Genomic DNA, 12870 nt, shown 5'->3' with positions numbered 1-12870 from the left:
ACAGGATCTATAGAAGTAAATGTCCCATAACACTATTGAATTTCTTCCTTATTTGTAGTAGTCCCAGTACACCATATGTACATTACTTTTAAAGCACATAACACAACATACACCAATAATGCATGCTTTTGTTTTCCCTTTATGCATGGACGCTTTCAGTACAACATCTACATTTCCTTGTTTTTGCCTTTCAGCATTCCCATTATAGCAGAACTGTGGTTTTAAGACTTCTGGAAAAAAAGTACAAATCATTGGTAAGCAGTTTCTTTTTAGTCAAGAAATGTGTAAATTGTTTGCTATGACTTTTTTTTCATTTGTATGTCACTATTAAGAAAGGGAAATGCTTATTTAGTTACTGTTTGTTTTTGATACATTGACTGCAATAGAGTAATAAAGTATTTTTTATTATAACGGGTAAAGTATAAAAAGTGAAGTATTATAGTATATGTGAACCCTTAGCTTTTATTAAAAAAAACACATTCAGTTTAATATAGAAATAGGGCATGTTTATGTGTATATACAGATATTAGGGGGCAGATCCACAAAAGAATTACGCCGGCGTATCTATTGATACGCCGCGTAATTTTAAATTTCCTGCGTCGTATCTTTGTTTTGTATCTACAAAACAAGATACGACTGCATCTCGGATCGATCCGACAGGCGTACGTCTTAGTACGCCGTCGGATCGTAGATGCATTTTTCCGCTAGGTGGCGTTTCCGCCGAATTCCGCGTCGAGTATGCAAATTAGCTAGTTACGGCGATCCACGAACGTACGTCCGGCCGGCACATTTTTTTTTCGTCGTTTGTGTGCGGCTTTTTCCGGCGTATAGTTACCCCTGCTATTATGAGGCATACTCAATGTTAAGTATGGCCGTTGTTCCCGCGTCGAATTTTGATTTTTTTACGTCGTTTGCGTAAGTCGTTCGCGAATAGGGATTTGCGTAGAATGATGTCACCGTCGTAAGCATTGGCTTGTTCCGGTTTAATTTTGAGCATGCGCACTGGGATACCCCCACGGACGGCGCATGCGCCGTTCAAAAAAAACGTTGTTTACGTCGGGTCACGATGTATTTACATAAAACACGCCCCCATCACATCCATTTGAATTCCGCGCCCTTACGCCGCCAAAGATACACTACGCCACCGTAACTTACGGCGCAAATTCTTTGAGGATTCAAAAAAAAAAAGTTACGGTGGCGAAGTGTATCTTAGATACGCTACGCCCGGCGGATTTATGCGCCGATGTACGTGGATCTGCCCCAAAGTGTGTAATAAAATGCAATGAAAAAGTATTGAAAATGCTAACTGAAATGTATTTAATACCTCATACAAAATCCTTCAAGACACCTCATGTGTGGAGAAACTAGTCACATGCATTGCTCAGATGGGATTTTAGCCCGTTCTTCCACACAAACAGTCTTTAAATCTTGAAGGTTCCGTGGGCCTCTTCTATGAAAGCTGATCTTTAGTCCTTTACATTTATTTTCTATTGGTTTCAAGTCAGGTGGTTGGCTGGGCCATTCTAGCAGCTTTATTTTCTTTTTTATTTAAACCAATTGAGAGTTTTATTCGGCTTTGTGTTTGGGATCATTGTCTTGCTGAAGTGTCCACCCTTGTTTCATCTTCATTATCCTGGTAGATGGCAGCAGATTTTTATCAAGAATGTCTTGGCACATTTATCCATTCATCCTTCCTTTAATGATCTGAAGTTTGCCAGTACCGTATGCTGGAAAACCGCCCCACACCATGATCCCCACCTCCAAACTTCACTGTTGATATAGTGATGTGCAGTGCCATTTGACCTCCAAAAATGGTGTGTATTATGGCATCCAAAGAGTTCAATTTCAGTCTCATCTGACCAGACTATATTCTCCCAGTATTTCACAGGCTTGTCTAAATGTTGTGCAACAAACTTTAAACAAGCTTCAACATGCTTTTTCTTCAGCAATGGAGTCTTGCAGAATGAGGGTGCATTCAGGCCATGGCAGTTGAGTGCATTACTTAATGTTTTCCTTGAAACAATTGTACCTGCTAATTCCAGGTCTTTCTGAATCTCTCCACAAGTGGTCTTGGACAACTCTTCTGATAATTATTTTCACTCCTCTGTCAGAAATCTTGCGAGAAGCACCTGGTCATGGCCGGTTTATGGTAAAATTATGTTCTTTACACTTTCGGATTATGGCCCCAACAGTGCTCACTGGAACATTCAGAAGTTTAGAAATCCTTCTGTAACCAATGGCATCAGTATGTTTTGTAAAAGTCTTGAGAGAGTGCTGTGTGACACGTCAGTAATGAGACATGTCAGTATTGAGACATCTTTTTATAGGCCATCAGTTGAGACTAAACCAGCTGATATTAATTTTCACTGACAAGGGACAGAATTGCTTTCTAATTACTGATAGATTTCAGCTGGTGTCTTGGCATTCAATGCATTTTTGGACACCCCTGTCTTCATGTGTTCAATATTTTTTATTTTTTTTCCCCTGTGTCATTCCATTTTAGTACACATAACTTAATATATATATATTATTTTTTAAGGGCGGATTGCAGGCGCTATTTTTAACGCTATAGCACCTGCAATACACCCTCAGTGTGAAAGGGGTCTTAGAACCAATTACGCATTGTTTAGAAGCCACAGCCTACCTGAGTATTTTTGCTGACCATGTCCATCGCTTTATGACTACAATGTACCCATCTTCTAAAGACTACTTCCAGCAGGATAATGCACCATATCCCAAATCTCAAATCCTCTCACCACTGGTTTCTTGAACATAAAAATGAATTCATTGTACTCCAATGTCCTCCACAGTGTCCAGATCTCAATCCAATAGAGCACCTTTGGAATGTGTCGGAATGGGATATTTGCATCATATGGATGTGCAGCCGACAAATCTGCAGCAAATGTGTGATGCTATTATGTCAATATGGACCAAAATCTCTGAGGAATGATTCCAACACCTTGTTGAATATATGCCACAAAGAATTAAGGCAGTTCTGAAAGCAACAAGGGGTCCAACCCAGTATTAGCAAGGGGTACATAACTTTTTTTGTAATTTTATAAGTGATCACATGACCCCTGTTCTCAGCTGCATAAGGAACTTAGAGATTTGGGGGTGAAGACCTCAGGGGGCGTGTCAGCAGGAGGCAGAGAAACAGCAGTACACTTATTTTTCCAGTATAAAGCTGTGCAGGGGGGCATGTCAGCAGAACTCTGACCATTGATGTACATGCAGGCTGTGCCCCAAAGTAGAATGCAAAGTAGAAAACTGACCACGCTGGGATGGAAGTACTTCCACATATTTGTTGGGATAACATACACTTTAAGATAGCCATATTTACACAAATTGTAGGTACTGTGTTTAGGTTGTGTACACGGTGCTCCATACATACGTATAAACAAATCTGACACATCTGGACATTTGACATTCAAGCCAAATTTCGGATCCTGTTGAGGCTACACATATACAGTATAAAGCCCTAAGAAAACGTGAAGAAAGCAAGGGAAATCATTTAAACCTGTATGCACTATTTACAGTTCAAAATAAACAGCCAAAGACTCAGGACTCTGACTCTTCCAAAATGGCTGCTGGAGATCATGACTGCAATTTCTCCCTGTTTTCAAGTTGTGGTTTCCAGTTTGGTCACAGCAATTGTAGTCCTGAAGTCCTGGCTTTGTATTTCCTGAATGGATATGGTCTTCTCAGGAGAGTTAAAAACTTGCAGATATGATGTTGTCTGTGCTGAAAAAGTAGGGCCAAAGCTCTATGCTATGGATCTCAGGAGTGCACTATTTTCTGCACTCCTGTGACCCATTTTTGTCGGTATCCACCCAGATGCCTGGAACAGCAGCTGGCTCAGCCTGTCAGCGAGCTGCGTAGAGACCGAGCCAGCCGCTCTAGTGAAGACCGAGAACTGAGCGATCAGATGTAGCATTGGACTGTTGCTGTATCCACCTAGGTGAGTATAAATGTTGTTTTTAAATTTTTCCCAAACTTCTCTTTTAACACCTCCTGCATACATGTGCTTATTACATTTCTCAACAGATTTTGGTTTTGGTCAAGTCATTTTTATTTTACACAGTCGAGCTTCCATAGTATGCTAAAGCAGAGACATTGTTGACTTGAATGCAGAAAATGCATTTAACATACCAGATTTCACCTATAACTAAAACAATTTTTTATAAGTGAACTATGTGAAGGATATGCTTCAGTTAATTCTCCCTGCTAGTAATGCTGTGTATTAAAGGGTAATTGATCTAGTGTGTTGTGTGAAGAAGCCCTGTGTTTACTGTTTACTGTGATTAGAAGGGGCTCATGTTAATTATTCTGATTGCTTCATTGTGGTAATTACCTCTTCTATATGCAGGGCCAAGCTGTCTAGATAACGTATTCTGTTACAACTAGTAATTACCTTCACTGATGTCATTATCTAAAGAAATGGGTCTTCAGAGTCGGCGCCAAAGTGTCTGCCTATAATCTGTATGAGAGCCCCCACTGTGTGTGGAAAGGGGGTGGAGATTTCATTGTTCTTTGATTGAGGATTTAGCTTGTAAACTGCATATATACCAGCAGCATGCTGCCATTAAAGTGTCTTGTTCCAGCAGTAAGCTTGGGCTCATGTGTGGCTTATTGGGCGATTCCAGGAATATTCCTCCACGTGGAATATTGGGTGATCTTCGTTATGGGAAGAAGGGAATGTTTGACGGGCATATCATTCTAATTCCGTCACAAACTATCTCTCAAAGTTTTTATATACATTTCCAAAATGTGTTTTGGAATAATTAAAATCTAACTACAAGGAATTTCAATATCAAACCGCACTAGCTTCTTTATCAGCTGGGTGAGGGAGGAATTTTAGTGATTCTGAAACTAAGGCATTAATTACAAGGCATTTACATCTTCATATTCTTAATCTGTTAAATGAATATTACTTGTATAGATTTTTTACACAAAGTAGTTTTTAATGCTGGGAAAAAGCACTGTCTAGAGAGGACGACCTGAAAAAGAAGAGATGGATTTAATTAACTAAATCTGTTGGCTCCATAAAATGTTCTCTGTGAGTCTTAAGAGGACCATTTTGGTCATTGGTATTGTTTTGCTGTCTTCCAGATTATTGCAGCTATTGAGCAGTGTTTCTATTATTATGAATCATCACAGTCAGGAGTCGATGAAAACACTAAAACAACAGCGTCCTCGCAGCCGCATCCTGGTGAGTCTAATGGGGATTTGTTTGTAGCTTTGCACTGGAAACAGATATCTTTTGCATTTTCAGAAGTCTTTCTATATAACTAACTACAACTAATACACCTTTTCGATTTTCAACCAAGCTGGTGCTTTAACAAAGTATAGATAGCATGCGTGCTAATTCCATTTTACCATGCCAAGCTCCTTACCTTAAATCAATTTAAAAGAACAGATAGCTTTACCAGATTCTAGCAATGACCATAAAGCAGGCCTGTCATTGCTTTGAATGTGATAATGTACTTGCCCAGAGTGTGATTTTATCACTTGAAAATTCATTACAGAAGCATATTTGACTGTAAGTCTCAACCTACACTGTCCCAAGAACACTGCCCTTGTATCTGTTGGAATTTGTGTGATCCCTGCTGCTAAAAAATGGTACAACTACAAAGACTTCTCAAAAATGTAATTAAATATATTATTAAGGACACTTTCACACCAGCCCTGGTGATAAAACAAAACATACACATTGGTGTACATTGTGAAGGGGCATTGAGGAAACAATTAAATGCATTGTTAAAAGACATCACACTGTAACGTGCTGTGGTATGGTCACAAGTGCTTCCCTGCACTGCATAAAAATGTAGACATGCTTCACATCAATGCAGTGTTATGGTGTGAACAGGGCACATAGAAAATAATTGTTTTCTTTGTGCCCTTGCATAAGATCTCCCCTATCTTTGCAACCTTTGGGGCATAGGGGATCCTGGCGTAGGTCAATATTATATAGTTTGAGAGGAGTCCGGTGTACCCTCAGTATAATGTAGAGTTGTGATATTCTACTTGAGAGATTCATGGAGCTGAATTTGTCCACAGAGAGTTCACCCATATGCTTTCATTTTTTAATTATATTTCAACTACAAAGTATATCTAAAGTTTATTTTTATTTTTTTATATTCTGGATAGAATAAGGAAGGTTTATAACCCCTGTTAAATTCAGGTGTCTGCGTACCATTGGGGAGATTCCCCTTCAATTTCTGTTTCGTAAGAGAAATCTTTTCAAAATTAGGTAAATTCCCTTTTAGACAGTTGGTACTGCAACAAGTGTCCCTATTACGTGATTTTATCCTCAACTCAACAATTTAGTTCCAATCACAAAGGCCACCAGGACATATCCAGTGGGTGAACTGCGTCAACAGGGAAACAGACCAGAGTAAAACTTTGACAGGGTTTGCCAACCCTTCATTTTGGCTTTGATACACTAACAAAAACAAAGCAGACTTAATATATTTTCATAGGTAGTGACCTCCTGTCACTTTCAGTTGGGCATAGCTTCTGCCAAACCTGTCCCATTCAAGTGAATGGGGCTGTTTTGCAAGCACCCTGCAACCACTTGCAAGACACCTGGTGCAGTGATCAAGGGGTTAAAGCAGGAGATGAGGAAGCGATATAACATCTCTTCACTGCCTGTAAAATGCTTCTGTGTTCTTCAGAGACCTAAACTCATGTGAACAACTCATGAGTCCAGCCATGCTACCTCTAATTCAATCCCTCTCTGTTCAGTTGTTTTGAGGCTTGTAGATATCATGGACATTTGAAATAAAAAAAATGTCTGTTATGACTACAGTTTAATCTATCCTGCACAGGTAAAAGGGACACATGTATTAGTTATGCTCTTGTATTTATTAACCACTTAAGGACCGCCGCATGTACATATACGTCAGCAGAATGGCACAGGCAGGCACATGCACGTATATATACGTGCTCTGCTTGACGTGGGTCGGGGGTCCGATCGGGACCCCCCCCCCGTACATGCGGCGGTCCCCGTGGCTTCAGGAGCGATCCGGGACGACGGCGCGGCTATTCGTTTATAGCCGCTCCGTCGCGATCGCTCCCCGGAGCTGAAGAACGGGGAGAGCCGTGTGTAAACACGGCTTCCCCGTGCTTCACTGTGTCGGCGCATCGATCGCGTCATTCCCTTTATAGGGAAGACACGATCGATGACGTCATTCCTACAGCCACACCCCCCTACACTAGTAAACACACACAAAGTGAACCCTAACTCCTACAGCGCCCCCTGTGGTTAACTCCCAAACTGCAAACTGTCATTTTCACAATAAAGAATGCAATTTAAATGCATTTTTTGCTGTGAAAATGACAATTGTCCCAAAAATGTGTCAAAATTGTCCGAAGTGTCCGCCATAATGTCGCAGTCACGAAAAAAATCGCTGATCGCCGCCATTAGTAGTAAAAAATAAATAAATAAATAAAAATGCAAAAAAACTATCCCCTATTTTGTAAACACTATAAATTTTGCGCAAACCAACCGATAAACGATTATTGCGATTTTTTTTACCAAAAATAGGTAGAAGAATACGTATCGGCCTAAACTGAGGAAAAAAAAAATGTTATATATGTTTTTGGGGGATATTTATTATAGCAAAAAGTAAAAAATGTAGCATTTTTTTCAAAATTGTCGCTCTATTTTTGTTTATAGCGCAAAAAATAAAAACCGCAGAGGTGATCAAATACCACCAAAAGAAAGCTCCATTTGTGGGGAAAAAAAGACGCCAATTTTGTTTGGGAGCCACGTCGCACGACCGCGCAATTGTCTGTTAAAGCGACGCAGTCCCGAACTGTAAAAACCCCTTGGGTCTTTAGGCAGCATTTTGGTCCGGGGCTTAAGTGGTTAAAAGCCTTGTCTCCAGAATATGTTTGCATGAAACAATGTTCAACCTGTCCCAAGACAATTTATCTCAAAGTATTTTAAGTCATTGAATTAGGTCACTTTTTTTTAATTGTATCTACTTCACGAAAACATATAAACCTGCTATTATAGATGTTTCTTCTGCAGACTATTATTTTGGGCCAATTTAGAGATCACCAACACATCTAATAAATGTCAGGTTGATAAGAGCAGCCTGTGTGTTTATTTGTCATCTATATCTAACCTATTGTATATGACATATGACAGAAAGAAAAGCAAAATACTTAATTACATGACATTATCAGCTGCTCAGTGACTCTGACATTTTGCTTGAAAACTGCAAGTTTTTGACTGCAGAAGCACACAAAGGAAATGCCAAGTTATGTTTTAAATTGTTGCTGTCTTAAATCTAAATGCATTGAGTTGGCCATATGTGAGTCATTTTGGTTATTTGTAAGATACAACCATTAAAGAATCCAAACTACCTCTAACACAATGGCATTTTGTATATTCTATTATTTAGGCCTGATACATGGGCTTCAGAGACAGCATCACATTCAACTCTTCCATAGGACAACACATTTAACTAGTTGGAAATATTCATTCCAAACAATTCAGGTTTTCATGTGTCATATGCTATGTTTACTATGGTTCATTATTGAAATAGTAGTCACCGGTGCTGGGACAAGGTACTCGGACACCCAAACCATACATGCCAAATACTCCCCTTCATGCTTTTGAATTTGGTGCTACAAAAAAAAACAAACACAAATGTTTACACACAAACGGTAGTAAAAAGGAAGGAAATTAAGTAGTTATTAAACTTGAATTAGTGTTAACAAAAATTTCCCCAACAATGTATTTGTTACATAGTTTTAAGAGCCAAGAGGTGTCAGGAGAAGGGGAAGATGGGAATTATGATTAGGGGAGAGATGTTCTGAAGAAATTAAAGACATAGCACTGCTTCTACACATGCGGATATGCTGCAACATAAGTGTTCCTTCGCTGCCAGTCTGTGCAGTACTCATAGGGTGCTGAAAGAGTAGGAACTCTTTCCTCCCTTACATTACTGCATCTGGCAAAAGCTCTTAGCCAGAATTCTAACCCTGAGCTGCCCAAAAAAGGCAGAGCTGCAGCACAGTGACCAACTGGCAACTTTCACCAGTTGAGGTGCTCCAAAGGGAAGCTGGGAGGAAAGGTACCTAGGAATGCAGGGGGGGGGGGGGTTGGAAGAACCCTAATGTGGATTAGGTGGTGCCATGGCAGAGCTAAGGAGCAGGGGGTGAGGTGGTACCAGGGCAGGAATTGGCCAGACATTGCAGCTCTAAACTGGCATAACATCCTGCAGCATGATGCCAGAGGGGAGAACCTCCACTGTTTCTACCTCAGCTCAACTTTGGCAATCACAGTAGAAATTGCGACTTGAGGAGTTAGGAGGCCTTCACAGTGACCCTGTGCTCCTAAATCTGTGGAAGATTGCTTAAGTGATTAGCACTTCCACCTAGCAGCAATAGGGTCGACACTACCTACCTGGAGTTTGCATGTTCTCCCTGTGTCTGCATGGGTTTTCTCTAGGTATGCTGGTTACCTCCCACATTCCAAAAACATACTGGTAGGTTAATTGGCTCCAGTCTAAATGGTATGTGTTTGAATGTGAGTTAGAGACCATCTATTTTAAGCTCCTTGAGGGAATGACTGATGTAAATGTATAATAAGTATGTGTAAAGTGCTGCATAAATTGACAGCGCTATATAGGTACCTGTAATAAATAAAATAAGATGCAGTGGGGAAAATAATTATTTGATCCCCTGCAGATTTTGTAAGTTTGCCCACTTACAAGGAAACAAAGGGTCTATAATTTTTATCATAGGTAAATTTTAATTGATAGAAACAGAATATCAACCAAAAAAAAAAAAAAAACATGTGATACAAATGCTACACAATTGAGTTGCAGTTCAGTGAGTAAACTAAGTATTTGATCCCCAAGCAAAACATGACTTAGTATTTGGTGGAGAAACTCTTGTTGGCAAGCACTGTTGGTTACCAAGTTTGAACACATCTCAGGAGGGATTTGATTCACTCTTCTTTACAGATCCTCTCTAAAGCCTTAAGATTTCCTGGCTGTCACTTGTCAACTCAAAGTTTCGGCTCTGTCCATACATTTTTTATAGGATTAAGGTCTGGAGACTGGTTGGGCCACTCCATGACCGTAATGTATTTCTTCTTGAGCCACTGTTGCCTTGGCGGTATGTTTTGGGTCATTATCATGCTGGAAGACCCATCCATGACCCATCTTCGGTATTCTGGCTGAGGATAGAAAGTTCTCATCCAAAATTTTACAATACATGGTCCCGTCCATTGGCCCCTCAATGTGGCAAAGTCAGCCTGTACCTTTAGCAGAGAAACAGCCTGAAAGCATAAGGTTTCCACCTCTATGCTTGACTGTAGGGGTGGTGTTTTTAGGGTCATAGTCAGCATTTTTGTTCTTCCCTTTTGAAATGTAATTTTGTGAAGAGATTGTTATAAACACGGGAAACTTTACATGCATACTATAGACACCCCAGGTATGAAATTTAAAAGAATATTTCACTTTTATTGTTTCACTTTAAGAATTATTAAAATCCTGGGGCAGGATCCGGGTCCCCAAACACTTCTTATGACAATAACTTGCATATTAACCTTTAAAATGAGCACTTTTCATTTTTATGTTTGTGTCCTCTAGACTTTAACCACTTAAGCCCCGGACCTTTAGGCAGCTAAATGCCCAGGCCAGGTTTTGCGATTCGGCACTGCGTCGCTTTAACAGACAATTGCGCGGTCGTGCGACGTGGCTCCCAAACAAAATTGGCGTCCTTTTTTCCCCACAAATAGAGCTTTCTTTTGGTGGTATTTGATCATCTCTGCGGTTTTTATTTTTTGCGCTATAAACAAAAATAGAGCGACAATTTTGAAAAAAATTCTATATTTTTTACTTTTTGCTATAATAAATATCCCCCAAAAACATATATACATTTTATTTTTTTCCTCAGTTTAGGCCGATACATATTCTTCTACCTATTTTTTGTAAAAAAATCACAATAGGCGTTTATCGATTGGTTTGCGCAAAATTTATAGCGTTTACAAAATAGGGGATAGTTTTATTGCATTTTTATTAATTTTTTTTTTTTTTTACTACTAATGGCAGCGATCAGCGATTTTTTTCGTGACTGCGACATTATGGCGGACACTTCGGACAATTTTGACACATTTTTGGGACCACTGTCATTTTCACAGCAAAAAATGCATTTAAATTGCATTGTTTATTGTGAAAATGACAGTTGCAGTTTGGGAGTTAACCACAGGGGGCGCTGTAGGAGTTAGTGTTCACTTTTGTGTGTGTTTACAACTGTAGGGGGTGTGGCTGTAGGACTGACGTGATCGATCGAGTCTCCCTTATATGAGGGATCACTCGATCGATACGCCGCCACAGTGAAGCACGGGGAAGCCGTGTTTACATACGGCTCTCCCCGTTCTTCAGCTCCAGGGAGCGATCGCGACGGAGCGGCTATAAACGAATAGCCGCGCCGTCGTCCCGGATCGCTCCCCGAGGGGATCCGACCGCCGCATGTAGCGGAGGGGGGGGGGTCGATCGGACCCCCGACCCACGTCTAGGCAGGCACGTACAGGTACGTTGATGTGCCTGTCCGTGCCATTCTGCTGACGTATATCTACATGAGGCGGTCGGGAAGTGGTTAACGGTGTTCACATGTTCAAACAAATGATTTGCCTGTTCACATGTAATGCTGCGAACCGAACCAGGGGGTGTTTGGCTCATCCCTAGGTGCCAGTACATCTTTCAGACTCAGAGTTTTGGTTTATTTTATATAGAACATTAGCTTTATCTGGAAGTTTGGGCCCTAGTATTTTATCACTCTTTAAAACTTGCCAGTGTTTTTTGATTATTTTATTTACCCACCAATATTGGGACGAGAAAGTAGTTAAAAAGAACTACTCAAACGTATTATTATTCACCATATCCTTATTTTTGGGAGCCAGCAAACTTTCTATTTTCTATTTAGTGAGACATCTAGTAATTCTTTATCCAAGCATCTAGAGTCCTATGCTTTCTCTATAAACCAATCTTTTAATATATTGGCCTGGGATTTAGAATCTTCTAAGCAAGAACAATTTCCTATGATAAACTGACATTGTCCCTTGGGTATGGCCTTAAGCCAATTTGGGTGATGACCGCTGTCTGTTGGGATATACCCATTTTTGTCTGAAGATTTGAAAAATGTTTTAGTTAACAATTGGCATTCATCTTTAAAAATAACCAAATTCAAGAAATTCACTGACCTACTACATTTATATGTGAATCTATCCCCCTATTGGTTATTATTGAAACTCTGCATAAATCAATATAGAGATTCCTCATCCCCCTTCCATAAGAAAAATGCATCATCTATATAGCGACGCCAAAAAAGGAAACGGGAATCGTTAAGGGAGGAAAGAATGTCATTCTCCTATAAAGCCATAAACAGATTAGTGAGGCTTGTTGCAGATCTCCATAGCAAATTGTAATAACCTCAGAACAAAATCCAAAGTGAAAGCATTCAGGGATTAATCCCTAGTTAAGGAAAATCTTGCCGCTTGATATCCCAACTCATGTGGGATGATGGTATATAGAGAGGAGACATCTGCCGTCGCCAGTATATATACCATATATACATTCTGATCTGGTAGCACAGTTCTTCCTTTCTCAGCTGTCATTTAAAAATCATACAGAGAAGAAGAAAAAATTGAAAAATATTAAAAATAAAATACTAATACGCTACCAAAAAGTGTTGATAATATGTAAAAGTGCTATTTAGTAAAGTGCTAAGGGAAAATGTAAAAAGCAGCTAGAACTTTTGTAGTGTTGCCAGCACCAGTAGGTATGTGTGTATATAGTGAAGTATCGCTAATTACTAAACAATAAAGTGCTAATGAGCAAAGATACAAAT

At 39.8% G+C, this 12870-nt stretch overlaps 1 protein-coding gene across 3 annotated transcripts in view; it reads left to right on the top strand.

Annotated features, from left to right (window-relative positions):
* The window catches only part of TBC1D32 (TBC1 domain family member 32), a 552992-nt gene that overhangs the window by 128107 nt on the left and 412015 nt on the right, over nucleotides 1-12870 (top strand). For all 3 annotated transcript variants that reach the window (XM_040350328.1, XM_040350326.1, XM_040350327.1), the window contains exons 11-12: nucleotides 195-254; nucleotides 5110-5209. In XM_040350328.1, the coding sequence (XP_040206262.1) occupies nucleotides 195-254; nucleotides 5110-5209 (160 nt within the window). The remainder of the gene's footprint in view (nucleotides 1-194; nucleotides 255-5109; nucleotides 5210-12870) is intronic.

The sequence above is a fragment of the Rana temporaria genome, chromosome 4 (genome assembly GCF_905171775.1).
Source record: "Rana temporaria chromosome 4, aRanTem1.1, whole genome shotgun sequence".
Classification (NCBI taxonomy): Eukaryota; Metazoa; Chordata; class Amphibia; order Anura; family Ranidae; genus Rana; species Rana temporaria.
Note: the sequence above shows the minus strand (reverse complement) of the source record. Positions and strands in the feature narration are given on the sequence as shown.